The sequence below is a fragment of the Tursiops truncatus genome, chromosome 15, assembly GCF_011762595.2.
Source record: "Tursiops truncatus isolate mTurTru1 chromosome 15, mTurTru1.mat.Y, whole genome shotgun sequence".
In the NCBI taxonomy this organism is placed as follows: domain Eukaryota; kingdom Metazoa; phylum Chordata; class Mammalia; order Artiodactyla; family Delphinidae; genus Tursiops; species Tursiops truncatus.
Window position 1 is genome coordinate 456,041 of NC_047048.1, and position 27,223 is coordinate 483,263.

At 56.1% G+C, this 27,223-nt stretch overlaps 3 protein-coding genes and 1 long non-coding RNA gene across 17 annotated transcripts in view; 2 read left to right on the forward strand and 2 right to left on the reverse strand.

The window, feature by feature from the left end:
- Nucleotides 1-8,989, forward strand: part of SUN1 (Sad1 and UNC84 domain containing 1) — a 51,889-nt gene extending 42,900 nt beyond the window's left edge. For all 10 annotated transcript variants that reach the window (XM_073791784.1, XM_073791786.1, XM_073791783.1 and 7 more), the window contains 4 exons: nucleotides 2,518-2,633; nucleotides 4,656-4,823; nucleotides 6,685-6,777; nucleotides 7,172-8,989. In XM_073791784.1, coding sequence (XP_073647885.1) covers nucleotides 2,518-2,633; nucleotides 4,656-4,823; nucleotides 6,685-6,777; nucleotides 7,172-7,285 — 491 coding nt within the window. In that variant the 3' untranslated portion in view covers nucleotides 7,286-8,989. The remainder of the gene's footprint in view (nucleotides 1-2,517; nucleotides 2,634-4,655; nucleotides 4,824-6,684; nucleotides 6,778-7,171) is intronic.
- LOC141276438 (uncharacterized) lies at nucleotides 1,420-9,453 on the reverse strand. Its single transcript, XR_012325933.1, has 2 exons — nucleotides 8,995-9,453; nucleotides 1,420-4,303 (listed from the first exon to the last, which is right to left on the reverse strand). It is a non-coding gene; the product is annotated as an uncharacterized lncRNA (long non-coding RNA).
- Nucleotides 9,454-9,581: 128 nt separating this feature from the next.
- GET4 (guided entry of tail-anchored proteins factor 4) lies at nucleotides 9,582-25,028 on the forward strand. 2 transcript variants are annotated; one of them, XM_033840982.2, is made up of 10 exons: nucleotides 9,684-9,822; nucleotides 13,632-13,855; nucleotides 14,374-14,452; nucleotides 14,712-14,793; nucleotides 15,202-15,351; nucleotides 17,542-17,680; nucleotides 18,975-19,115; nucleotides 19,416-19,491; nucleotides 19,575-19,680; nucleotides 24,235-25,028. In XM_033840982.2, the coding sequence occupies exons 3-10, from the start codon at nucleotides 14,378-14,380 to the stop codon at nucleotides 24,318-24,320; spliced, it is 855 nt and encodes a 284-aa protein (XP_033696873.1). In that variant the 5' UTR covers nucleotides 9,684-9,822; nucleotides 13,632-13,855; nucleotides 14,374-14,377; the 3' UTR covers nucleotides 24,321-25,028. The 2 variants fall into 2 exon arrangements, with proteins under 2 accessions (XP_033696872.1, XP_033696873.1); XM_033840981.2 differs by lacking the exon at nucleotides 13,632-13,855 and having other exon boundaries at nucleotides 9,582-9,822; nucleotides 19,608-19,680.
- Nucleotides 24,927-27,223, reverse strand: part of ADAP1 (ArfGAP with dual PH domains 1) — a 78,483-nt gene continuing 76,186 nt past the window's right edge. For all 4 annotated transcript variants that reach the window (XM_033840976.2, XM_033840979.2, XM_033840978.2 and 1 more), the window contains one exon: nucleotides 24,927-27,177. In XM_033840976.2, the coding sequence (XP_033696867.1) occupies nucleotides 27,149-27,177 (29 nt within the window). In that variant the 3' untranslated portion in view covers nucleotides 24,927-27,148. The remainder of the gene's footprint in view (nucleotides 27,178-27,223) is intronic.

The window sequence follows — 27,223 nt, forward strand, 5'->3', positions numbered from 1 at the left end:
GCTGTGCTTGCAGCTCACATGTCAGCTGTGGGTGTGAGCCTGTGAGATGACACACATCAGCAAAATCTCAGTTTGGGGGCCTTTCAGTAGCTTTTAGGTTTTTCTGGCCATATGAGAGTTTACCACCACAGAAATTATTGATTATTCACTTATGATCTTGTGTGTTGTAAAGTGTGTGGGTTTTTTTAAGTATAGAGTTCAGTAAAAAGAAACTGACCCTAGAGCAGCATGGGTCAAGCTGAATGAATAGAGGGAAGGATGGGGGTGCTATTCTGGTTTCTCGAGGAAGTGGTCCATTGAGTCTGGAAGTGCTGCGTGGACATGGCACAGGCTCTGGACCAGGTGTATTGGATAAACCAGACTTGGTTTAGTGAAGCATCGTGTCCGTGGACTTCTGTCACCATCCCTCGGTGGCGTCCAGGGCAGCACACCCGGATCACACATGGGAACACGTCTGTGAAAACGGGAATGACGTCTTGTCAATGCAGGGAGCATTTTGCCACCATACGTGTTAGAGAAAATCTTGGTTTTCTGAATTTTTAAAACTTAGGAATTGCAGATGAGGGCTGGGTGACTAATACGGTCTCTTGGAGGAAAGGAGGTTCTTGATAACACTTCAGTAATAAAGGGTGAGGGCCTGTGGGAGGGGTGGGGACATCAACCCACAGTGAGTGTCAGTCACCTGCCCCAGCCATTCAGAGCACCAGGCGATGGGGCTCAGAGCGGCCTGGCGGGAGCTGCGGCCCGTCCCTATCGCTCACCTTCTCACGGGGGCTGAACAGACAGTGCAGGAGGCTGCCGCTCCCGGCAGACACCGCCAGGTTCTTCCAGCATCAGAAGTTAGTAAGGCTGCTAACTGCTCTTCGGTATATTTTGTTTAGAATGACTGTTTTAGAATATTAAATGATTTTAGTTTTGTGTTTTGAAATTCAGTGATTTCTGAAGAAATCATTTTTGCAATTCAGAGACATCAAATGACGATTTAACAGTTCAGTGGGACCAGTAGTTGTCATTTTTTCTTAGAGGCTTAAAGAGTCCTCACAGGTTGGTATGTTATTAATTCAGAGTTCTGATAATCCTGACAAGGCTGAACTGAACGTTCTGTTACTGAACAAAACATATATTGGCTCTTTTTAAGTGAAAAAAGTGAGTCAGTGTATTTAAGAAGACACTTTTGTAGAATGAGAATAAGATATTTTAAAAAGAATTCAGTGGTTCAGAAGTTTGGACCTGCTGATCAGCTATGTCAAAATCACATTGTTTTCTTGTTTAAAATTCCATCCCATCCAAACCCCTCCCCCGTTATCGGGTGAGAAGCTCTAAAAGGGGCCTGCGGCTGCGTTTGCAGATGTTCTGAGGGGTCGTGATGTGCAGCCAGGTTAGGGACTGTTGGCTCTTAGCATACAGACTGCTGAGGACTTTTTAGTTTTATTACTCACTTATTTGTTTTTCTTTTTAATTTATTTTAGTTGACGTTTCTTCCCACACCATGTTGTTTTGGCCTGCTTTGGCACCAACATCCTGTCTGTCCTGTTTCCGGCAAAGTGGACTTTTTTTTTTTTTTAACACTCTTTATTATTATTATTGAGGTATAATTCACATAACAAACTTCACCATTTTCAAGTGTACAGTTTCATGGCTTTTAGTATATTTATTATGTTGTACAACAGTCACCACTACCTAATTCCAGGACTTTTTTTTTTTTTTTAATTTATTTATTTTTTGGCTGCATTGAGTCTTCGTTGCTGCATGCGGGCTTTCTCTAGTTACGGCAAGCAGGGGCTACTCTTTGTCGTGCGCGGGCTTCTCATTGCGGTGGCTTCTCTTGTTGCAGAGCACGGGCTCTAGGCACGCAGGCTTCAGTAGTTGTGGCACACAGGCTCAGTAGCTGTGGCTCACGGGCTCTAGAGCACAGGCTCAGCAGTTGTGGCGCTCGGGCTTAGTTGCTCCGCGGCATGTGGGATCTTCCCGGACCAGGGCGTGAACCCGTGTTCCCTGCGCTGGCAGGCAGATTCTTAACCACTGCGCCACCAAAGCAGCCCCAGGACATTTCTGTTTATTTCCAAATAGAAACCCTGTCCTTGTTAGCAACTTCCTATTTACCCCAGCAATTGGTAATCGTCATAATATTTTATCACTTTGGCCTATTAAGTAGGTCCTCTGAAAACCTGACAGGTAACACTGGTGCCTGGTTGAATTCATCATTATTTATTTTAAAACGTGAACAGAAGTTCACTCAGTCGCTGTCCCTATAGTGGCAGGCGGGGAGCCCAGTATTTTAAGAGTCTTTGGTGGGTGGTAGGGACTGTGTGTCCTAAAGTAGTTGTGAACTGTTGACACTGAATTTGGAAAAAGTAAAATTAAGAATAGAGCTGATCTTCAAGTAGAAGATTCTTTATATAAGTTAGAAACGTGAGAATTTTTAGAACATTTCAGATAAATCTCTACAGGTGGGTAGTGATATTGTTTCTGAAACAGTAGGACAAGATACTGAGACACATTTCAACTCTGCTGTAGGTGGGAGCATCTTGAGTACCCGCTGCTCTGAGACGTACGAGACCAAGACCGCACTCATCAGCCTGTTCGGTGTCCCGCTCTGGTACTTCTCCCAGTCCCCCCGCGTGGCCATCCAGGTGAGCAGGTGTCCGGATCATCGTGTGCGGGTCGAGGCCTCCAGCACAGTCATGGTGCCGGCTGAGCCGTTTTAGGGGTGTGCTTGTTTACCTTGTTGTTGAGGTGTAAGCTGGAGCATGCGGACCCTCAGTCTACAGCTCAGGGGATCTGCATCAAGCGGGCACGTCTGTGGACCCAGGAGCACAGTCCCAGCGCCTCTAGGTCCCCTATTGCCCCCTCTCACCTCAAAGGTGACTTCCGATGCCATCTGTTGGTTCTGCTTGTGTTTGATTGGTGCAGGCGAGGCTGCCTATCCTGTCCTGTGTCTGACTTCACCCATTTCTCTGGGGTGTCACTCACCGTCAGAGCTGGAGGGCCTTCCACGAGGAGGTTGTGTGTTGCGCTTCCTCGGTGTTTTAGGAGGTGGAACGGGTGGAGACGCGCAGGTGGCGTCGGGAGGAGCCCCTCTCCCTCTGCATGTCACACCCACGGCTGCTCAGGGGACTGTAGGGCCCTGTCCTCCAGTGCCTTCTGCAGAGGCGCTGGGCGCCCCGCTGCTGCAGAGCCTCCCTTCACCGCCCGGGCTGTGCCCACGCAGGGCTCAGGGACAGAGAGCTGCAGCGCTCAGAGACGTCCACCGGACCTCGGCACTAACGTTAATGACAGTGTTTGAAGGAAGGTCCAATAACTCCCTCTGTGTGAACCATGCACACAGTAGCCGTCTCTCACTTAAAAAGCGCAAATCCGATCTCAGAGTCGGGAGTTGACTTGAGCATCCAGTCAGGGTCAGTGAACCTCATGTTTTGGGTGCTCCAGTCCCGTCCTAGTGGCCGTCTTGTCCTTGGGGGCTGCCCGGCTTGGCATTTGTCATCTGAGCTGCTTGGACTGACCCCGCTGCCCTTGGCCCCAAGCTGCAGGGCTGTCCCAGAGGTCGAAGGGCTCCAGAGGTCTCGACGTTCTGCAGCAGGTCCACAGCCTTGTCCCTGGGCTGCAGGTTGGGTCTGGAGCTTAGGTAGCGGCCAGTACCTAGGTGCTGGGTGGATGTGAAGGGGCAAGTGGAGGCGGGCCTGCTGGGAACATCCTCTCGGGAGAACCGCACGGCACCCTGGACGGGAGAGTTGACACTGAGGGACTGTGAGTCATAGGTGAGGGGCTGCTCACGGGAAGCCAGAGTCTGCAAAGGATCCAGGATCGGCCCCTCTGCTGCGGCTCAGATCCAGGCCTGTCTGAGAGGGCGCAGCCTGGCTCACCCCAGTGGAGCCTGGCAGCCTCTGCGGGCGGGAGGGCTGTGCCAAGGGCCTGAGCCCCTCACGCAGGTGGGCAGCGGCGTGTTTGGAGGGGCAGGAGACGCACGCGTGGCATCAGGATGAACGGGGAGTGGGGGCCCACATCGTCCTGGCCTCTGAAGACACGCGGCTCCGCCGACTTGACCAAGCCCTGGCGTGGGCTTGTGGCTCCTCTGTTGCTGTTAAAAGTGCTGTCACGATGAGTGTGCGCCGCCTCTGCATCTTGTGCCTGTGCCCACACGCGCTCGGCTGGAGGTGGCTCTCCCGTCAGTCAGAGGGTAGCCGCATACGCCGATGCTTGGTCTTCCCGGCGCTGCTTCCCTCGGCGACGGTGTCAGTGTGCAAGAGTGCACGTCCTCGCAGCGTGCACAGCAGGTTTTGTTCGGTTCAGGGTTATTGGCAATCTGTGAGGTGAGACATGGTGGCACCCCGTCATTTAAATTCGTCATTTCTTGTTTTCTGTAGGGCGGCGCATCTTTTCCTGTCTGAGGACCATGTGTGCCGCCCTTTCTCTTTAAGGTTCTGGCTGACTCAGCACTCGCCTCACACTGCACACAGTGGGCCTTCGGGATTAAGTCACAAATGCCTTGCCTCACTTCATCTTTTGATTTTCCTCACGACCGTTTCTTACCAGCAAAAATTCCATTTCCACCCCCCCCCCCCAATGTTAACCAGTTTTTTCTCTTACTGCTCCTTTTTTTCGAGTGGTTAAGAGCTTGTTCAGCTATTGAGTTTTAGTGTTTGCCTTTTCCCCAGCCTGACATCTATCCAGGGAACTGCTGGGCGTTCAAAGGCTCCCAGGGGTACCTCGTGGTGAGGCTGTCGATGAAGATCCACCCGACCACCTTCACCCTAGAGCACATACCAAGGACTCTGTCACCCACGGGGAACATCACCAGCGCCCCCAAGGACTTCGCGGTCTACGTGAGTGCACCCCGTCCCGGGGCGGCCCTCCTCACCCCGTCTGGGAATCTCCTGGAGACGAGCCCTGCAAACGCTGGGGACTTGAGTATATTACCGGTGTCGCTGTCCCCCCCTCTGCCCACTGACCTCTGAGTAGCCAGTAAATGTGGAGGGAGATGTTCCAGGGCTTCCCCAGGGAGGGAGGCTTGGGGCGCAGGGGGACAACAACAGCCCGGCTGTGGGAGGACTGGCCTCTCATCTGCTCGGCCGTAAAGTCTGTTCTGACAACACCGTGAGGCTGAATGTACAGAACAGAATGAGGACGTTGGGGAAAGGGACATCCAGAATCCCAGCACCACAGAAGTCACCACTAACACTGGTATTTTCCCTTAAAAAGTGCAGTGGAGGGACTTCCCTGGCAGTCCAGTGGTTAAGACTCCACGCTTCCAGTGCAGGGGCCACGGGTTCAGTCCCTGGTTGGGGAGCTAAGATCTCGCGTGCCAAAAAAGAAGTACAGTTGAGACAAAACCATTCATAAAATTTCACTTCCTGCCTTAAAGAAACAAATTGGCCGTTAAGTATTTGTCCATGGCATTGAGCTTTACTGTGCCAGTTTCAGGTGTACAGACAGCAGCAGCATCTGAAATCTGAACACATTAGAGCGTCACCACCAGTCACCCACGCTGGACCCCTGGCCCTCTCACCCACAGGGTGTGAAGTGAGATCTTCACATGCTTCTTTAAAGAGCAGCACAGAGTGCCCTTGTCCACGTCCCCAGTTCGCCGTTGTTGACTGTTTCCACTCCCCACGTTTCAGGATAAGCCTCTTCACTTTTTGGTGATCCTTCAGGCTAGACACTCAGGTGGCGTTATGTTTCAGGGGTTCAAAGGGGGCCTTGGATTCATCGCACCATACGCATTGTTAGTATGAGAAGCGTTCCTTATCTTGTAGTTCCCTTTCTAATTGAGTCCTCTTCTTTCTAAATCTCTGCTAATTCGATAGATCTTACTTTAATCTACATTTCTATGTATTTCACATGCATGTTTCCTTTTTTGTAGATTCTGGTTTTGTTTCTATTCATTTATCTTTCGGTGTCTTAGTTTCCTTATGAATATTTGAGCTTTTTAATATAAAAATATTAATCATGTGTTATTCTGTTACAGATATACCTCCCACTGTCAGTCTTAATTTTGTTTAGTTACACCTGCTCATTACCTGTAATTTCTTCCATGGCATTCTTGTACCTAGAAAGTCCTTTCCCTTTATGAAACAGACATTCAAATTAGTCACCTGTGCTTCCTACTTGGTTACTTTTTTACTGTGGGAAAATACACAGAACATAAAAGCTACCATCTTAAGCGTTTTGAAGTGTGCATGCAGTTCAGGGGCATCAAGTACATTCACACTGTCGTAAAGCCATCACCACTGTCATCTCCAGGATGCTTGTCATCTTCCCAAACTGAGACTCTGTCCCTGTTAAACACTGTCTCCTGTCCCCCAGCCCCCCGGCGCCTGTCCTCCTCTTCTTGGCTGTGTGAGTTGACCTCCTTGGGGCCCCACACTCTGCTGACCTGCTCTCCTTTCCCCAGGCTCATCACGTGCCCGTGGGTTTCCACTTGGGAGCATGGAGGGCTACAGTGGGCCACGTGGGTGTCGAGTGTGTTCTGCTACCTGTTAGCTTGCCCTCTCCCAGCTTCAGTTTTCCTGATCTGTATAACGGGAGGAATAATGCCTACCTCACGGGCTTTGTGATCTGCGAGAAGCCCTTAATAAAATGCCCAGCACACAGAGGGCCTTACTTTAATGGAACAGTAATTTCCCTCTCCCAGTTACCTCACTAACCGTTTTTCCTTTATTTAGTGACTAGATGGTTTTGTTTCAGGGATTAGAAAATGAGTATCAAGAAGAAGGGCAGCTCCTGGGGCAGTTTACCTACGATCAAGAAGGGGAGTCACTACAGATGTTCTCTGCCCCGGTAAGGATCCTTGGCTTCACACAGGCTTCAGGCTCGCGGGTCTCCTCCCTGCTGCCTGCATCCACAGGACCTGCCAACACTCACGAAAATGCCCACGGGGTGTGAGGGCCAACTTCTGAGAAAGTGGATCTGAGCTTCCTAGCTTTTCTGTTCCTGAGTGAGCCTTTTTAGTATATAATTTGTTCTGCATAAATGTGTCAAGGGTGATGAGTTCTCAAGAGTTTCACCTGAACTTTGTGTCCTGTGATAGATGATATAGTTCACGTTAAAAGCTTAATCTCCAACTTGGCTGTTTAATCTCAAATCTCTTACCTGGGGAAGTGATTGGGCTTGGTGGTAGTAATATGAAATAAATGTGTTTTGTTTTTGTTTTTTTTCCCCTCCTCAATTGCAGAAAAGACCAGAAAGAGCTTTCCAAATAGTGGAACTTCGGATTTTTTCTAACTGGGGCCATCCCGAATACACGTGTCTTTACCGGTTCAGAGTTCACGGAGAGCCTATCAAGTAAAGAGACTACTCACTGTTCTTGTACATTTTGTATATACTGGGACAGCCTGGAACACTGGAATCCTTCACGGACACGGGCATACAGAGAGCAGTATAATGTCACCCCTGAAATAAACGCACTGACTGCCAGCAGGACGTGGGTGTGGAAGCGATAAATGCCGACACCCAGCTTGCTGTTCTGTCCACAGGAAACACTGCATGTTGACTGCTTGGGCTCAGAGACCCGCTAGCTACAGGTGGTCTCTGTGGAGATTCATCTGAATGTATAGTTCACAAAGATACTTACTTTTGGCCTCTGGGGGATTTGTTTTTGAACATAAAACTCTTTGTATTTGCTTGACATCAGGAACAAAGCAAAGGAAGTGAAAAGGTTTGGAGTGTTCTTGAAGCCTTGACAGCGGCCTTCACTGGCCCTTTTAAAAAGGACCTTTTGGGGCAGATACGTGTCCAACCCAGCACACGTTTCTTTCAGGGAAGAACAGTGTCACCAAAGTTCAGAGTTCTGAACTCCCTTTCTTTAGGGTGAGATTCTCCTCTGCTCGGCACCAGTAGTTCTTTCAAGTCACCAGGTGGGGAAGTAATGAAAACGGGTTCTCCTGCCTAGTTTGCTCCCACTTCTGAGAACGATTTTCCGTCAGGGCTTGGCGTGTGAACATCCGTTCAGGAACCCTGGAGAGTTTCCCTTTGCAGGTTGAAGTGGGTCTGCTTCGAAAGGGGATGGTCTGGATCTACACAAACATGTAAATAGAGTTCTCAGGTCTCCACTGGGCTCATCCCATCAGATTTTCCCTGCAGTTTTACTTCACACTATGAATAGGAACCAAGAAATCCAATCTTTTGGATATGTTCAGGTTTTGTTTTGAATTTTTCTGGAAAAGCAAACACTAACATGCTCTAAGTCTTTCAGAGGCTTATGCTTCTATTCCACTGATGGTTATTAAAGGAGATTGTCCGGTGTGGCAAATTCATGAAACCAGGACATTTGGTGATTAGGTTTTCTTACAGCAGCACTTTGTACTGGCTCTGGTTGGGATTTGCCTTTTATTATAGCTGTTGGCCATTCCCTCTCAATTCCTGTGAGACTTGCTTTGGTTATAATTAGTATTTAATATTTAGACTATTTTACTGAGCAGACTTTATAAATGAGATATCTGCAAGGCACTTAAGGTGTTACAGATGTTTTACCTTAAAAATTATTTAAGTTTTATTGGGTTACGACAGTCTTTTGGTGTACCATAAATGTTGTATTTTCAGAAAAAGACAAGATGATGGTGCTGACTGGTTCTCTGAAGGGTTTTCTGTATGTTGCACAAGTCCTCAGATACACAAAAACTACATAAACTAGCATTTTTTTTCCCTCTTGTTAGAATTGAAATTAATGCCTATGCAGTTAGGTTGGGTAAAACGCATACAGATGTTTCATATATTACAGGATACCTATATAGATCAAAATTTCCTATATAAAACTAAATTTGGGAGATGGGGTGGAAATATTTTGAATATTAATTTATTTTTAAAGATAAGAGATAGGACTTTGTGCAATGTATTTTTGTAAATGCTTTTCAAAATATTTGTCATTGGTAGAGCTTCTTTTCGCTGCCACCAAATTGGTAAGATGCTATCGAAACGTTTAAATAAAGAGCTTTAATTTTTAAAAAAATGCATGTGATATTTCAGATGAACAATAAACAGTGTGTTTCTTTTCTGTACCTGCTTGGTCTCTGCCCCGGGCGGGGAGGGGAACACAGCGCGTGGAGCGGCCCCTCCCAGGACCACTCTGGGCCGGGAGCGCGTCCGGCCCGCGTTGTGGGGCCGCCGGACTCGGAGCCGCGTGCGTCCCTGCCGTGCGCGCCCCGCTCGCGGGCGTGTCTCCGCGCTTCCACACGAACCACTTACGAGAGAAGAGCGGCGTGTTTGGGTCTCGGACGTCGAGGCGAGCGCTGATCCCGAGCGCCCGAGTGGGAAAGCTGCCCGGGACCCCGAGCCGCCGGCATACCCGGAAAGTATTCATTGGAAAGTCTAAATACCTCAGCGGCCTCAGTTACAGCAAGGACCACCCTCCCCGCGGCTGAGCTGCATTTTCCCAGCCGCCTGCCCGCCATCGTAGTGCCAGCTCCGCCCCGCGGAGTCACGTGCCCCCCTCAGCCGCGCCGCCGCGGTCGTCGTCTGCAGGCCGCGCCGTCACTCCGGAGCCCCGCCCTTTGATTGTGTGCCCGCCCTCCCCGTGCTGCGCGGGCACGCCCCTCGGTCACGTGGCCGCCCGCGTACCGCCCGCGGCTCCTCGTGAGCCACCGTAGAAGGCTTCGGGCGGCCGCCGGGACGGAAGCCGCGAGGCGCCGCCGACCGCGCCTGCGACAGCGTCGGCCCTGCGCGGAGCGCCGGCCTGATGGCGGCGGCGGCGATGGCCGAGCAGGAGAGCGCCCGGAACGGCGCCCGCAACCGCGGCGGCGTCCAGCGCGTGGAGGGCAAGCTGCGGGCCAGCGTCGAGAAGGGCGACTATTATGAGGCGCACCAGATGTACCGGACCCTCTTCTTCAGGTAGCCACTAAGCCGCGGCCGCCGCCTTCCAGGGCTTTCCGCCCGGCCGCCGAGGCCGGTGCCCCGCCCTCTGCCGCTTCCCATTGGCCGCGCCGCGCCGCCCCGCGCCCCCATTGGCCCATGCCGCTGCCCGTCGCCTGGGCGGTGGGAGCAGGGGCCGTGCGGCGTCCGGGGGAGGGCTGCGGCCGGGGAGCGAGACCCGGGACCCCGACCCAGAACCGTGACCGAGACCCCAGACTCCGCCAAGACTCTGGACTCAGACGCAGACTGAGACCCCAGACCCAGCCCGGACTCTGGAAGCCGACGCAGACCGAGACCCCAGACCCGGCCCAGATTCTGGACTCCGGCCCAAACCCCTGGCCGAGCCCCAGACCCAACGCAGACCCCTGGTCAAGACCCCAGACCCGGCCCAGACTCCGGAGCCCGCCCCAGAACCCTGATCCGGCCCAGACTCCGGACCCAGACCCAAAGCCCTGGCCGAGACCCCAGACTCCGGACCCAGACCCGAACCGCAGACGCAGACTCCGGACCCCAGTCCCCGGCCCAGACCACCCTCCCCCTCCCCCGCCCCGAGCGCCTTTGGGTTTGAAGCCCCAGCTCTGAGTTCCACGGTTTTCCTGCCTCTGGGAGTCCCGTCGCGAGGCTGTAAACGTCTTTCTCCTCTTGTTGTGTAGCCCTTGCTCACCCGAGTGTCTTGTTACTAAACCAGCTGTTCCCATAAAGCCGGTATTTTTGTTGTACCTGCGCTGCCTGGCCACGTGCGGCAGTTGAGCTCCTGAAATGTGAGTCCCTAACGGCCTGGGCGGTGAGGGTAAAAACACGGCCTTCAAAGACTTAGCGCAGAGAAAATGTCAGGTATTAGGAACCTTCAACTCTTGATCGCACGTTGAAGTGATGCTTGAATATATTGGATTAAATAAAATGTCTTTTTTTAGTGTGGCCTTAGGAATTTAGGTTTTCTTAAACCTAGCTCAGTTTTCTTTTGGACTGCAGTGTGTCACACCGTTTCTGCTGTCATGCAGCTACTGCTGTAGTTTTTTAGTTCTTACATGTGTAAGGCATTCCTGTATATTACACACGTTCTGTTAGCCTTCAGGTTTCTTGCCAGAAAACATTTGAGACGCTCGTTAGCATTTAAAGATAGTTTTAGAGGATTTCGTCTGTTCTGTGGAATGCCTTTTCGTTCTAAACTGGTGCAGAACAGCAGATACTTTGCTGTGATGTCTAAAGGCATTCATGCCTGCCTTACACCGTTTAGGCCTAGATTTAAATTTCTTCTTCAAATAGCAAGTTGAATCAATATTTTGGGAACTCTGGCAGTACTTTCTGCTTTGGTTGTAGTTGGGTTTAGACGTAACGCTTCGTGTCCCAGACCGAGTTTGAGCTCTGGCGCCAGAGGACCCGGTAGGGGTGAGTTGATTGTTCTTCACGGGATGAGCCAAAGATGTAAGTAGGCTCTAAGGTCTGTAACGTCGAGCTTTCGGCCTGGCAGCTTAGCCAGTCAGATCTGTGTGATGGGGAGCTTTCGTAGCGCTCAAGATTTGTCGTGGTGCTTGCTTTTCTTGGGGACTTTTATATAAAGTATTTGCCCCGGTGACTAGTCAACAAAACTGGATCTTCCCAAAGATAAACATGGTGTTCCTTGTTTTGAGCCAGTTCTGCAGTTGCTGCTGTACCAGGAGCGTGATTGTTGATTAGCTTTGAAGAGGCCAGTCTCTGTGCGCAGAGTGTGCTTTGTGGTGACGTGGGGACAGATGCAGGCCGTCCACCAGCCCGGCCTTGACCTGGGTTCGCATTCTCTCTCTGCTCTGTGACCTGTGATCCAGGACAACTTGTTGAATCTCTTCTCTGAGCCTTGGCTTCCTCTTTGATCTTTTAGGGGTTCTTACACCTCTTCAGAACTCCTGAGAAGTAAGTGGTCTCCTGTGGGCCTCTTTGGGGGATGCGGTGAGCTCAGGCACCGTAGCAGTTGTGGCCGTCCGGGGGCCCAGCTGAATAGGCCTGGAGTCGTCCCTGTCTCTGCTGGGCACCGTCCACGTTCAGACCTGCGCTTGCAGCCCTGGCTTAGAGCTCTGCACGGGGGCCCTGAGAAGTCAGCTTCGCTCTTTTGATGTCTTTCTATAAATAAGTGCTTTTAATTGTTTATATAAAATGTAAAACTTGATGGGTTTTGACATATGTATACACCCAAGAAATTATCACCAATCAAGGTACTGAAAATACCCATCATCCCCAAAAGGCTTCTCACCTGCCTTTACAGTGAATTCTTCACCACTTGCCCCCAGGTGCCCGCTGATCTCTCTGTCATGGTAGATGGGTTTGCGTTTTCTGGACTTTTATGTACGTAGGATTGTACAGTACGTCCTCTTTTTATGCGGCTTTCTGAATTCCCTCAGCACGATCATTTCAAGATTCGCCTTTATGTGTATCGTTAGTTAATTTCTATTGTTGAGTGGTGTTCCATCGTATGGGTGGACTACAGTTTGCCCATTCACCTGCTGGATAAGTTCACCAATCTGTGCTATTTTAATTCACTTACACTGTGTCCCCCAGCAGTTTGAGGAGGAGAGGAGGAACTGGGCAGCCCGGGAGGTTGGACTTATGGGGGGTGGGGTGCCGCCGCCCGGGGCAGGAGCCAATGGTTCTGAGAGAGGCTGAGCTCCGTCTCCTCGAAGGTGCGGGTGCCCAGGGCGCTCCCTTGCCTCTCCAGCCTTCTCTCTGCAGGGACGGGGGAGGGTCCGTTTTCCAGGCCTGATGGGTTGTCGGTACTTTGGCGACTGCTCTGTAGGGTGGCCTGTGGCCTGGAGGGGCCTCTGCACCCGCCAGGATTTAACTGTGAAAGGGGCCTCGCTGCCCAGGGGCCTTCCTGAGATGAGTGTCGATTTTGGGTGTTTTGTGTCTTAAATCAAATGAAGAAATTTTTTGAAAGAGGAACTTCAAACCTGTGTACTCAACCACCTGGGGGTAGGATGGAGCGCCCGGGAGAGGGCGTGGGGTAAACACTGTGTCTGCGTCGTTAGTGTTAACGCTTGTGTCTATGCTCTGCTTTAAAAAAAAAAAAGTGCAAAATGAACGATTGCACAGACGCAGCGCGGGGGGGTGGGGGGCTGCGGTGGGGGAGGGGCGGTGGTGCTCTGAGCCCCCAGGCCTCGGTGGCACCCCGCCCCCTCCGGCTCGGGCACCCGGGAGCCACATCCGCCCTTGCCAGGGCTCTGCGGTGCCCAGAGAGCACGTCCGGCTTTCAGGGTGCCTGTCGCTGCTGCGGGGTTTCCAGCTCCAGGCCCCCTCCTGCAGGGCAGGGCTGCCCAGGGCCGTGCGGCTTTGGTCACTGGGGAAGCCGCCCCAGGAATCCAGCCTGTCTGCCTCTCAGGGCTCCGCTCCCTCCCCAACCTTCTAGGCATTCATCTCTTGCTGTGCCTGGGGAGGAGAGTCTGGAGCCCTGTCGTGTCCCCAGAGCTGAGCGGGGCTGCGTGACTGTCCCCTAGGAGGCGTGCCCGCCGTCCGGGCGTCTGTGCCGGTGGCGGCGTGAGGGCTCATTTTTCCAGAAGGCCCCGTTCCGTGCCCACGCCCCCAGGTGCCCCGTCTGCCCCTCGAGGTGCGCGGGGTTCTCCTGGTCCAGCCCGGGTGCTGACTGGGACGGGGCTGCTGCTCCCGAGCCTGGTGCACAACAGTCCTTTTCTGTGGTTGGTCCCGGCCTGAGCCTCGGGCCGCGAGCCAGAGGGCAGCGGGGCTCCCCTGGCTCCGTCTCCGCCTCCAGCGCGCGCCTGCAGGCCTCCTCTCTGACTCCGCTTGTCTGGGCCGGGACGCAGGTCTGACCGGCTGGGCGGGTTTCCTTCCTGATCATCCCTGAGAGGAACGTGCAGCCGTGGGCTCGGTGTCCTGCACTCAGCTCGGGCCTGGCCCCGCCCCCCTGAACGTTTGTCTCACTTATCGTGGACGGAGCATCCTTTCTGTCCCGTGTGTGCCGGGTTGCCTGTCAGGCTCTCATCCGTCTGCAGTTCGGCAAGCCGGCTTTTCCCAGCTTCCGTCCCTGGTGAGAAACGTCCCCGGTGGAAAGTGGTCGGGGTGGAGGGGGCGGCAGAGGGGGCGGCCCGGCAGGCCCTCGGCCCCAACATGTGGCCCTCGCCCGGTTCTTGCTGCCCCTCACCACAGCCAGGCCTGTGCTTGAAGCTGGAAGTGGCCCCTGGCCCCCCGCTGGTCCCTCTGCTGAGACCCCTGCCCAGCTGCAGGGAGGCTCTGCTTCTGGTCCGTTTGGGCGGAGAGAGTGCCTGGCACACTGTCATCAGACGGCGCTGCTGCTGCCGCGGGGCGCCTCGTGGGCGGGAGGGCTGGGCCGTGGGCGCCCAGCACCGGCCTGGACAGACGGGGGTCGGGGGCAGCTCCGGGAGGTGCCCTCGGGACCCGAAGCCCAGCTCCGCTCCGTTCTCAGCGGAGGCGTATGTGGGGCGGGTGCTCGCTTCCTACTCGGAGGCCGAGTCTTTGGGATCTCATCTCTGAAACGAGCCCTGTGAGATCCCGGCCCTGGCCGGCCCTGCCCTTCTCTCCGTGCAGGTACATGGCCCAGAGCAAGCACGCCGAGGCCCGCGAGCTCATGTGCTCAGGAGCTCTGCTGTTCTTCAGCCACGGCCAGGTGAGCCGTCTGCCCGGGGCCAGGGTTGGCGTGGGGGGGCCAGGGAGAGGCCTGGTGGGCAGCCTGGGCTGAGCGCCCCTGTGTCCCAGCACCAGTGTGGGGCCTGAAGGCTAGTGGCCTTGGTGCTCAGAACCATCTCTTAGGTGCAGTCGGTCGCTGGTTTCTAACTGGAAACCAGAGCCACTGCCCAGCCTCACCGCCTTCTGAAAACGGGCCAGAGCCTCGCGTCCCACTGACAGTCCTTTTGTATGTTTTATAGCAAAACAGTGCAGCTGATTTGTCCATGCTGGTCCTGGAGTCGCTGGAGAAGGCGGAGGTCGAGGTGGTCGAGGAGCTGCTGGGTGAGATGGAGTGGACACGCGTGCCGTTGCCACATCGCCACGCCATTCCCCCGCCCCCACCCCCCCAGACGCACCCAGCCTCCCTGGCGCGTGCGTGGTGGGTGCCACGTGGTCTGGAGCCCCTGCCCCGTTGGGCGAGCCCTGCTGCGAGCTGCCCGGCCGGAGAGGCGCGCGCGGATCCCCACTGGGGCGGCCCCCCTCCCTTCTGCTCCCCGACACAGGCTCAGCTGTGGGGAGGCGTCACAGTGAGGACGGTTGGGGTGGCCCCAGGACCCCCCCGGTGTGCCTGCCGCTTCTGCGCTTGCTTTCAACGTGAACCAGTTGTTCTTAATTAATTTCTGTGAGCTGCATAACACGGCAGCAGCCGCGGCTTCCTCTGGCTCAGGCTTGTGTGGGTGTCGTTTGCAGAAAGTCTGGCCAAGCTGTTCAGCCTGATGGATCCCAACTCCCCAGAGCGAGTGGCATTTGTGTCTCGAGCCCTGAAGTGGTCCAGTGGGGGGTCCGGGAAGCTGGGCCACCCCCGGCTCCACCAGCTGCTGGCCCGCACCCTGTGGAAAGGTAGGCCGTGGGTGGGCGGGGGCCCCTGCGGGCAGGTGGGCCAGGGAACAGGCGGCCCTTCTGATGCTCTCCGGGCTGCTGCTGGCGGGGTCCGTTCGGATCAATTACAATCATCTGCGCTGCTGACGGGGGTCGGGGGGTGGCCCTCAGAGTCCCAAGCCGCCGCTGCTCTGAGTGTGAACACCTGCTGCGCTCGGGTGGGCGGGGCGTTCCCTTTAATGGAGCTTCCGGTCCCCTGCCGGCCACCCGCTCCCCCGCGCTGGGGCCTCCTTCCAGGACGTCCTTCCCCCGTCCTTCCGCCGCCGGCGTTCCGCCAGCACTTCTGTTGTCTTCTAAGTGAGCGTTTGCGGGGGCTGTTCAGTCCACGAGAGGGGGTCAGGCCCGGGCTCAGGCAGAGGAAGGGGAGCGGCCCGAGTCCCTCTTGGGCGGGTGTGAGGGAGCCGTGGCACCTGGGGCCTCGCGTGGCGGCCGTGTGTGCAGCTCATCCACGTGGTGGTCCAGGGGTCTGGGCCCCACCGGCCAGGTCGGCTCTGTGCCTCGTCCTCACGGGCCGTCACCCGGGTGGGGTCAGGCGGAGGGACGGCGACCTTGGGCAGGTGTCTTGGGATCGCGCGAGCGGGCCCGACCTCGTCTGTCTGAGGCTGTGGGAATTTGGAAGGTCTAGAGACCTCTGGACGCTCGTGCTGGGGCTCTGGTGATGGTTCCGTTCAGCCAGCGGCCGCCCTCCGCACTGCCTCGTCGGCCGTGCGGGCCACCTGCAGCATCAGTGCCTCGATTCACACCCGCCTCACTCAGCCTGTGTGCCAAGGTGCCAGGCAGAGCTGGAGGGGGCCCGTGTCTGTGGGACCCGTGTTACCGGGACCGGCGCCTGGCGTGAAGCAGGGAGTGTGGCACCTGCTCAGTGGCTGAAGAGCTGCTCAGAGGCCTCGCTGGGGTCGAGAGCTGTTAAGCTCTCGTATATTTAACATTAAATGTTTGAACCTCAAGACCCAGGCATCTTACGGTGTCACGTCAGGAACGGATGGCGAGTGAGGCCAGCGGGCCCCGCACCTGTGGGAGGCCGTGCTGAGGGGCATCTGCAGGGCCCCGGCGGTGGGCGGCCTCCAGGCAGGCGTGTGGTGTGGCCCGGGGCCCGCCATGCTGTGCAGGGCGCCGTGGGAGACCTGCCTACTCTCGGTGTCCCCGCTCCGCTGGGGTTTCGCGCAGGCGCCTCTCCGGGGCTTGAGGGCGCCTAGTGGCCTGCCGGATTTCTCTTCTCACGTGGAGGCTCTAAAACCGAAAGGCCGCTCTTGGGGCTGGAGGGAGAGGAGACCAACAGAACACAACGACACAGAGCACGCTCTTCTCTGAAGTCACCTGCAGTGCTGGGAGCTGATGCTGGGGGGCAGTGGCGATCTGGGGGTGCCCAGGTGGGAGGAGAGTGCTGGTGGAAGGTGGGAGAAGGCCCAGCCTGGGAGGCGTGCCCTCTGTCCGGAAGGAGAGGGAGCCAGTGCGGCGTGTGAGTGGGAACTGGGGGGCTGCCCTGGAACTGGGTCTCTGCCTTAGCACCGCTGACCCCGGGCGTCCTTCCCGCGCTGCAGGGTGCCGAGTGGCATCCCTGGGCTCCCCAGCTAGGTGCCAGAAGCACCCCCAGCTGTGACGGCTGACGCCGGCTCCAGACCTTTCTCTGCGTCTGGAGTAGGGGTCGAGTCGCTCTGGGTGAGAGCCATCGGTGTGGAGGGTGGATCCAAGGGGGAGGAGGGGGTGTGTGTGTCCAGGTGAAACTGGGGAGGTTGGGAGCTTGGTCGCTTTTTAAGAAAACAGACCATTAGAACCCCCTTAGAGCTCAGTAGCCGGTTTAGAGTCAAAGGCTCAGAACAGCAGAGCATCAGAGGAAGCACCGTCCTGGAGGGCTGGCATCCAGCCCTGTCCTGGTCCTCGTCAGAACGGCAGACTCGGGGCCAAGAGGGCCGCTGGGCTCCGTCGTGCACACACCGCACTGGCGGGATGCGGGTTCTGCCCCAGGGCTTGAGGCCGCCTTCCTGTCCAGCTCCCAGGTGACCCCGATTCGAGTGGGGACAGTCTGGTCTCTGCTGGGGACACAGCCCAGGTGGAAGTCAGCGCGGCGATGACGTAGGACCGCCATCCTCCCTGCCTGCGGGGCAGGGGGAGGAGGGGCACTCACAGCTGCCTGCTTGCCTGCCTCCGCAGAACAGAACTACTGCGAGTCCCGGTACCACTTCCTGCACTCCAGCGACGGGGAGGGCTGTGCCAACATGCTGGTGGAGTACTCCACGGCCCGGGGCTTCCGCAGCGAGGTGGACATGTTCGTGGCCCAGGCTGTCCTCCAGTAGGTACCCGCTTGCTGTCCGGCCCTTGCGTCCGTGGCCTCCTGGGGTCCAGGGCTAGCCTCTGGTTGAGCCTCGCGTGAGGACAGGCCTGAAGTCACTCAGTGTCCCACACGCAGCTCACGTCCCCCAGTGTGACCCCTGCTGCTGACCTCCGGGCACCCCAGACGTGCCCCTCAGCTCCCCTAGGCCGACTTGTAACGTTTCCATTGGCGGTAGAAGTACTTTCTGTGCTTTAAATTAGTGTTTTGTTGCCATTGATTTTCTATTTTCCCCATTATCTATCACGTTTGGGGGCGGTGGTTAGTGTTGTGCGACTATTTTTTTTAGGACACGTACACTTACCAAATTTTCAGCCTCCTGGGATGTTAACGTGCGCGTGCATCACAGCCTTTGTTCAAAGGCCGTTTGCCTTCCCAGGTGTTTTGTGCGTCCAGACACAGTGATGGGGGAGTTGCCCGCCCACTCCGCACCCCAGCTCTGTGTCTCTGCCCCTCTGTCCCCGTTGGGCCTCCTCTTCTTTTGTTTTCTCTCGACAATTTATTTTGAAGATACTGAAACACAGCAGAGTCGCTAGAGGCGTGAGCATCCTGTTGGGCTCACACAGCCGAGAGCACACGTTGGGTGACCTGGGGCCTGACCTCCCTTCCCACTGGACCATGTGTTTGTCCCACCACATGTCTGTCGATGAGATTACTCCCTCCCAGGAAAGCACTTGCATCTGGTGGCCGGGCCTTGGGATGGGGTGTGTCCCATGAGTTGGGGTGGACGGGGAGCTTCCGAGCTCTGACATGTCACCACTTGTTGCTGAATCTGCGACTTTGAAAACGAAACCTGTTTAAAATCCAGGACTCGCTGGCCCTGGCTTTGGCATGTGCTGGCAGTGTTTCCTCTGGCGCGAGCCCTTTCTCGCCCATCCGCCTCTGTCGAGGGCGTGCACCACAGTGAAGTCCGGCCGTGGACACGCCCTCCACGGGGCGGAAACAGGAGCCCGGGCAGCCTCTGGGCCACCGTGCTCTCGCGGGCAGGGGCAGACAGGTGTGGGACAGGTTCAGGGAGCCCTGCCGTCTCCTGGATCTGCTGAGCTTGAACACGTCACCTTCGCAAGTTAGTTCTCCCCGGCCATAAACCTTGGGACTCCCTGGGGTGGCTGGTCCATGCGAGGGGCCTGGCTGGTGCCCTCGGTGTGTTGCACGGGGGCACGGGCCACATGGGGCCCTCTGGGCAGGCGCTTGTAGAAACCCGTTTCCTCCTCCTCCGGTCAGGTGTGCCCACTCACTGGGATCTTATTTCCAGGTTTCTCTGTTTAAAAAACAAGAGCAGCGCGTCAGTGGTGTTCACGACGTACACACGGAAACACCCGTCCATCGAGAGCGGCCCTCCCTTCGTGCAGCCCCTGCTCAACTTCCTCTGGTTTCTGCTGCTGGCCGTCGATGGGTGAGCGTGCCTGCGTGCGTGTAGAGGCGTGTGGGTGAGGCGTGCGCACGTGCTTGTGTGGAGGGGCGCACACGTGTGCGTGGAAGCACGCAGAGATGTGGGTGAGCGCGCGTGTGTGTGGGTGTGTAGAGGCGCGTGGGTGAGGCGTGCGCACGTGCTTGTGTGGAGGGGCGCACACGTGTGCGTGGAAGCACGCAGAGATGTGTGGGTGAGCGCGTGGGGGGGTGGAGTCGTGCGGTTTCTGTCCACGTCCTTGGTCTCGTGTGGGCATCGGCTATGCTGCGCTCTGTCCTGTTCCAGGGGGAAGCTGACGGTGTTCACGGTGCTGTGTGAACAGTACCAGCCATCCCTCCGGCGGGACCCCATGTACAACGAGGTGAGGCGGGGGGCAGCCGCTGGAGGGGGAGGGGGAGGGGGAGAGACACTGTGCGCGGGGTCCGCGTGCAGCCTCGGGCTCAGCGCCCTCCGCGGCCACGCCTGTGCCTCTTCCAGTACCTCGACAGGATAGGACAGCTCTTCTTCGGCGTGCCACCCAAGCAGACGTCTTCCTACGGAGGCTTGCTAGGTGAGGGGCTCGTGGGGCGGGGGGCTCATAGTGGGGGCTTGTGGGTGAGGCCGAGTGTGGTGTGCCGGCCGGGGGAGCGGAGCAGGCAGGGGCCTGGAGCGGGGCCCAGTGCCAGCAGGAGGGTTGCGGGCTCCTAGCTGTTTCCCTCTGCGTGTTCCCCTAGCAGAGCTCCTACGGCCCCCGATGAATAATTGTCCCCTGGGGTCCCTCTCCGTTGGCCACAGGATCGAAGCCAGATTTCTTTTCTTTGTGGTAAAGTACACATTACGTGCAGTTCCCCACCTTAGCCGGGCTTAAGCACGCAGGACGGTTGTGTGGCCTGCGTGCACACTGTTGGGCAGCGGATCTCCGGAACTTTCCGTCTTCCCAAACTGAGACTCTGCCCCCATTACACACTGGCTCCCAGTGCCCACCCCCTACTTTCTGTCTCTGCGAACCTCCAGGGACTTCACATAAGTGGAATCACACAGTGTCCTCCTTTGCCGGCTTGTGTCACTGTCAGGTTCAACCCTGTTGTAGCAGGTGCCAGGATTTCCTTCCTTTTTAAGGCTGATTCATGTTCCATCGTGTGGATAAGACTGCATCTTCAGTGGACACCTGGGTTCTTCCACCTTTGGCTGCTGTGAATGTGGGTGTGCAAGTTACCTCCTTAAGGCCTTGCTTTCGGTGCTTCTGGGACACCCAGAAGCAGAATTGCTGGATCTGTTTAATGTTTTGAGGAAACGCCATACTGTGTTCCCACAGCAGCTGCTCCCCAGCAGGGCACAGGGGTCCCAGTTCCTCCACGTTCTTACCAGCAGTTGCTGTTTTCTGGTCTTTTTGACAGTTGTCATCTTACTAATGGGTCTGAGGTGGGTCTCTGGTTTGATCGTCCTGATTTGCATTTCCCTAGTGACTAAGCACGCTGCGTATCTTTCGCGTGCTTATTGGCCATTTGTGTGTTTGCCTGTTCGTGTCATTTGCTTAGTTTTGAATCGTGTTGGTGGTTTTACAGGTTCTCTACACTGGGTATTAATTCCCTTCCAGATACATGATTTGCAAATATTTCTCCCATTCTGCGGGTTGCCTTCTTTATTTTTTTTAAAGACTTTATTTTTTAAAAGCAGTTACAGATTGACAGCAAAATTAAGAGGACGGTACAGAGATTTCGCATAAATACCCCTTCCCCGCCACAGGCGCGGCCTGCCCATTATCAGCGTCCCCCAGCAGAGGGTACATTTATTATGGGTGAACCTGCATTGACATGTCATTATCACCCAAAGGCCAACATATTGATACATAAATGAGGGTTCGTTTTTGGTGTTTACCTTCTGTGGGTTTGGACAAATACGTGATGACATGTATCCACCATTATACTATTGTGCAGAGTCGTCGTGGTGCCCTAAAAAATTCTCTGTGTTCCACCTGTTCGTCCTTCCCTCCCTTGTTGCCTTTTTACTCCCTGGAGTGTCTTTTGATGCACAAAATATTTTACTTTTCATGAAGTCTAATTTGTCTATTTTCCTTTTGTTGCTTCTGCCTTTGGTGTCATTTCCAAATCCAGTGTCACAAAGCTTTTGCCCTGTGGTTTCTTCTAAGAGTTTTATTATTTTAGGTCTTCCATTTAGGTCCTTGATCCATTTTGAGGTGGTTTTCTTATGTGGTGTTCTACTTATATAAGGGTCCAGCTTCATTCTTTGGCATGTGGATTTCCAGTTTTCCCAGCACCAGTTGTTGAATAGACTGTCCTTTCCCCATCAAGTGGGCACAGAACCCTTGTCAAAAATCATTTGCCCATATATGCGAGGGTTCGTTTCTGGGTTCTGTATTCCATTGGTCGATATCTGTCTCTATGCCAGGACCACACTCTTTTGATGACTACAGCTTTGTAGTAAATTTTGAAATGAGGAAGTGTGAGACTTCCAGCTTTGTTCTTTGTCAAGATTGTTTTGGCTATTTGAGTTCCCTGAGATTCCGTATGAATTTTAGGATGGGTTTTTCTATTTCTGCAAAAAAATGTTTTGGGGATTTGAGCTTTCATTAAATCTGTAGGTTGCTTTGGGTCGCGTGACATTTTAACAGTATTAAGTCCTCTAGTCTAGGAACGTGGGATGTTTGCATTTATTTACGTCTTGAATTTCTTTCAGAATGTTTTATAGTTTTGATTGTACAGTTTCCCACCTTTTTGGGTCAGCTGATTACTAGGTATTTTATTCTTCTCGATGCTGTTGCAAATGGAGTTGTCTCCGTAAAGAAGTTATTGTGTAGACGCTTCAGAAATGTTTACGACAAGTAAAATCGTATCACTTGCAAGCAGATCATTTCACTACTCTTTTTCAACTTGGAATTCTTTTATTTCTTTTTCTTGCCTAATTGCTCTGGCTAGAACTTCAGGTTCAGTTGACCCTCGAACAGCGTGGAGGTTAGGGGTGCTGACCCCCTGCACGGTTGAAAATTGGCATATTAACTTACAGTTGGCCCATCGTATCTGTGGATTCAACCAACTGCGGACCAGGTAGTACTTCAGTATGTATATAGAAAACAGTGCACAATAAGTGGGCCCGTACAGTGCAAACCCGTGTTGTTCAGGCGTCACCTGTACCATGTTGGACACGAGTGGTGGGAGCAGCACTCTCGCCTTGTTCCTGGTCTCAGAGGAAGAGCTTTGACTCTGTCGCCGCTGAGCGTGATGTCTGCTGTGGGCTGTTCATATATGCCTTTTATTACATCGTAACATGAGATGGTTTCCTTCTTATGTTCTTTCTGGGTGAGTGTTTTCATGAAAGAGTGTGGCATTTGTCCCGTGCTTTTTGTGCGTCATTTGAGGTGATCACTGGTTTTTCCTTCACTCTGTTGTGGTGCATCGTGTTGACTGATTTTCACATGATGAGCCGTCTGCACTCCAGGAGCAGATCCCACTTGGTCATGGCGTCTGATTCTTCCACTGTGCTGCTGAATTCGGTTTGCTAGTATTGTGTTGAGGATTTTTGCATCAGTGTTCATAAGGGATATTGGTCTGTAGTTTTCTTTTCTCATAGTGTCTTTTCTGGGTTTGGTAGTGGAAGGATGGGTGGTACCAATTCAGTAGCTTCCCCAGTGAAGCCGCGAGGTTCAGGGCTTTTCTTGTTGGGAGAGATTACACAGTCTCCTTACTCATTAGAGTCTCTTCAGAGTATGTATTTCTTCGTGCTTCAGTCTTGGTAGGTGCTGGTGGCCAGATCGCTGACCCTACCTCTCAAGGCCAGGCCACCTCCCCGTGTCCTGCCCGTTCTTCTGATGCAGCCTCGGGGCTCCTAATCGGACTCCTGCCCTCCAGCAGGGTGGGGACCAGTGTAGTCCTGCACTTAAAAGTGGGTTTTGCCATCCTTAATGTTTTATTTTTGAATAGGTAAATCTTGTCTCACAGAGTCCAGATGTACAGGCTCGTACCCAGCCCTGCCACTGTCCCATGGTGACTTGCAGGCCAGGCAGTGCTAGGTTTCCTTAGCTTCCTTCCAGGGGGAGCTTTGCAGGCACACAGACGGCCTGCAGTGGCAGGACCGCCAGGCTGGCCCCTCGGCGCCTGGTCTCGCTGCTCCGACGAGTTGCTGCTCCTGGCCCTGCCTCGTGGGGCTCTCCTGGGGGGAGGGTGGAACGAGCGTTTGTCGTTTTCGTGGCCATCGTCAAACTGTGCTCCGTGGAAAGGTCTTCCTGTCTCCCAGATTATTTGAAAAGCTGTTTCCCCTCAAATACAAGTTGGACTTTTTACCTGTAAACTGGGTCTGTCTGGAGTTTCAGTGGAAGGTGTGGGGGGCCACTTCCCTTCTCCAGGCTCTCATGTCACAGCCACTCGTCTCGGTGGCTGTGTCGTGTCCTGCCCACACCTTGGGCTTCTGCAGCGTCTGTCCGTCCACAGTCGTGGTGACATTTCAGCATGTTCAGTCTCGGGCTGCTGTGACCGTCAGCTACTGCGTTCCCGTCTGACTCCCTGTGTTTTCCCACAGAACTTGCAAGCGCGTTGGCGCCAGGTGCGGTGACGGGGCCGAGCTCATTGCAGCTCGAGGCGGCTTTTACCCTGAGGGCGCCGCTCGCCCTTTGTTTGTTGTTCCCCTTCGCGAGTTGGTTTAGCGCACTTTTTAAACTTCGCTTTTCTATTGACATGATGGTTCTTTGGATAAAAATTAGGTAAAAAGGAAAAGTGTCCATCTTGACAAGGCCCACAGCAGTTAACGTTGTCATGTGTAGCCTTCGGAACTGTAACATGTGACTGACTTCTGTGTCACTTGAGAGTTAACATGTGAGCGAGTTACCTGCCGATCGGCCGCCCGTGATCCTCCCAGGCCCGTCCTGGCGGCTGTGCAGCGGCCCCTCGACAGGCACCTGGGTCTTCTCCCCTCGCGGCCCCAGCAGGATCCCTGCGTCTCCGGGCGCGGCAGACGCGTTTCTGTGGACAGACCCCCGGAGGGGGCTCCGGGGTTGGGCTGCTGTTGTCTTGCCAGGCCCCGGTCACGCGCCGTGGGAGGAGGCGGCGTCCGGGGGTCGGGCAGCGGGCGAGGTGCGGCCGTGGCCCTGACAGCGCCGTGCACCTCCTTCCAGGGAACCTTCTGAGCAGCCTCATGGGCTCCTCGGAGCAGGAGGGCGAGGACAGTCAGGACGACAGCAGCCCCATTGAGCTCGACTGACGCCCGCGGACCTGCACGGACTCGGCCTGGACTGCGGCGGGTGCGGCTCCCGATGCGGGTCCAGACCTGGGCCCCCCGGGCTCCGGCCGAGGCCGAGGGGCCGCACGGCGGGTGTTCTGGGGCTGCCGGGGCCGTGCTGGCCAGGCCGCCGTGTACCCTGAGATGACCCCAATAAAGCACAGGCCCTGCCGCGCCTCCTCTCCCGGCCCGTGTGTCTGGTTTGCTTGGGGAGGGCTGGGTCTCGCACAGGAGGGCCCTGTGGCACGCGGCGGGGGTGCCATGCCCTCAGGCGGGGCGGGGGTGGCCTGGCACGTGTCCTGGGGAGCGCCTGCTCCATGCTACACCCCAGGAGCTGCAGCCGAGCGCCCAGCCGTCGGAAAGGCGTCTCGTCTGGGAGGCTGCAGGACCGTCCGCCATCGTGGGGCAGTATTTATTGTCTCCGGGTGACAACGTTTTAGGTTTTAACCAAATGATCGGCCCAGGAACGAGCAGGTCTGTCCCTTCTCACTGATTGTGTCAGATGCCCCAGGATAGGATAGTTACAAAATGGGAAACACTTTTATTTTTTCACAATTATAAGAGTCGTAGATTAATACCCAGTGATCATGCATGGGAAGGAACGGAATACACAATTTTATTTACTGTAAAAATGGAATTTAAAGGAAGGTTCGTGTTCGTGTTGAGTTTAAATAAATCCTTTATACTGGGCTTGGCAGCACTGGTCCTTTCTGAGTGAGCTCCTGGGGCTGGTCGTGGGCTGGGCCACGGGGCTGGGGCTGTGAGCAGTGGCCAGGGAGCCCCCCGCGAGGGGCATGGGCACCGTGACCGGTGTTGTCCAGTTCTGTCCGGAGTGTGTCCTTGGTGGGCGGCGGCCGGTGTTGAGAGTGTCGCGATCGTAGACGTAAACATACAGTGTTTTATTCCAATCTGCGGACAGGTGAGGCCTCCCAGGCCCTGCAAGCAGCCTGCGGGGCTGGGGGCGCCCTGCGGTCTCAGCGCTGTGATGGGGACACGTCGTGCTGTTGTCGCAGGCGGCCGCGTGTGTCTGCGACTCCCCCACCCCTGTGCAGGGGCTGCCCAAGCCTGCGCCAGCCTCGGGCCTGAGGACCAGGGCGGGGGCCCTGCCAGCAGGAGGGGCGGGCCTGGTGTGGACCATACGGGTCCTGCCTCATCTGAGAAATTCTTCCCACCGGTCGTGCAGCTGTTCAGGGTGTTTTGTCGTTTCTCTCTGGACTTTTCTGGGTAGAGCGTGTGGGGGTGCACACGCTCAGACAAGGGCACAGACCTCACACTGGTGCTGAGCGGGCGCCCGAGCTCCCAGGACCTGAGGCTGAGTCCACGAGGGCGCGTGGGTGGGTGGGTGGCCCTGCATGGTCATGAAGGTCTAGGGGAGCCCCGGCTTTCGCTTCTGACCCAGGGCGAGTCCTTCTGCCTCATCTGGAAGACAGTGGACCTGGGTTCTCAGGGAAAGGGTGGCCCCCGCAGCCTCGCCTGGGCTAGGAGGCACTGCCTGGGGCAGGAAGGGTTTAGGGGAGAAAGGGGCCATGGCCCTGGGTGACCCTGCAGCTGCTCTCACCCCCAGCCCAGCCATCTTGGGGCCCCCACTGCCAGGGGAGGGGGGCCTTGTGCTCCCCCTTTTACCCTGCAGTCCCTGCTCAGAATCCAGGTGCACGATGGGTCTGAGCTGTGGGCGTTTGCTCAGATGAGAGGGGAGATGATGATGGGCGCTCGGAGGAAGGGTGCCTTCCCTCATCCTCTGGGTGTCGCCCACAGCCGGGCCGAGGCCCTTGGGTGCCCCTCTCCTGGGGGTGTCCCTTTCCTGGCAGGTCCTCCTGGGGGCCCAGAGCCCCCACTTTATTCCAAGATGTGACATGGAGGGGGGACACCCTGGCTCAGGGCCCCTCTCCTGGTCCCAACAGCTGGACCAGGGCTCCCCTGGGAGCACGTCTCAGCCACACAGGATGCCGCCCAGATAACCCAGCAGGTGAGATTTCCTGGGGAGACGGGACCCCTATGCACATCCTGCCCCCAAGTTCTCCACCACACAGGGTTCCTTCCCTCCCTCACCTCCTCCCCCAGGTATGTTCTCATAGATGTCCCCCATCCCCCCAGGGCACCCGGGGAGAGGCACGCTGGGGTCCGGGCAGCGGCGCGGACGCGGGCCTCCATCCTCCAAGGGTTCGAAGACCGTGAGGGCAGGCGGAGGGCGGGTCATGTCAGCACGGAGTCCGGAGCCGGTGTGGGAAGTGCCCCGGCTGGGGGCGGGGGTGGGTGCAGCCAGCCCTGTGGCCCAGGCCCGGGGGGGCTCCAGCCGTCGGGGCCTCTGACCCCCGGGACCCTCGCGGACATGGGGTCGGCGTGCTGAGGGAGCCAGGGCCCTGTCTGCCACTCCAGCCCCTGGGACCCCACAGCTGACAGCGGGTGTTCAGTAAGTACTTGCTGGGGGAGGGTGGGGGGAGTGAGGGGACACGGCGGGGTGGGGGGCATGCAGGCAGGCCCTCTGTCCCCGCAGTCCAGCCTCCTGGTCAGGGGTGCGGTCCCGCGGAGGTGGGTGGCAGCAGCTGGGGGGCCTCAGAAGGAGGCGGTCTGGCGGGCGGGGAGGCGAGTGGGGGGCCGTGGGCGTCACACCGGGGGCAGCGGCACGGCGGGGTCGGGCTGGGCCGGCTCCCGGTGGCGTCCCAGTGGCGTTCCAGAGAAATGGGTCCTAGCAGCTCGAGCTCAGGCCCCACCTGACCACGTCGGGGGCTGCCGAGTCCCTCCTTCCGCTGCCGCCTCGCCTGCCACGTCTGGCGAGTCCGGAGCCCTCAGGCCTCCAGGACCGTCTCGTGCTAGGGTTTGTGCTTGAAGTGGGCTTCCACTGGAAAAGGGACAGGGTGCCAACCGGTCAGGGCCGCTTGGGGCCA

Bases quoted from the DNA above. Each gene is read 5' to 3' on its own strand.
- GET4 (XM_033840981.2), top strand. From the start codon at position 9,671: ATGGCGGCGGCGGCGATGGCCGAGCAGGAGAGCGCCCGGAACGGCGCC. The intron at 15,352-17,541 runs GTAGGCCGTGGG...CTGCCTCCGCAG, and splicing joins GGCCCGCACCCTGTGGAAAG to AACAGAACTACTGCGAGTCC. The intron at 17,681-18,974 runs GTAGGTACCCGC...TCTTATTTCCAG, and splicing joins GTGGCCCAGGCTGTCCTCCA to GTTTCTCTGTTTAAAAAACA.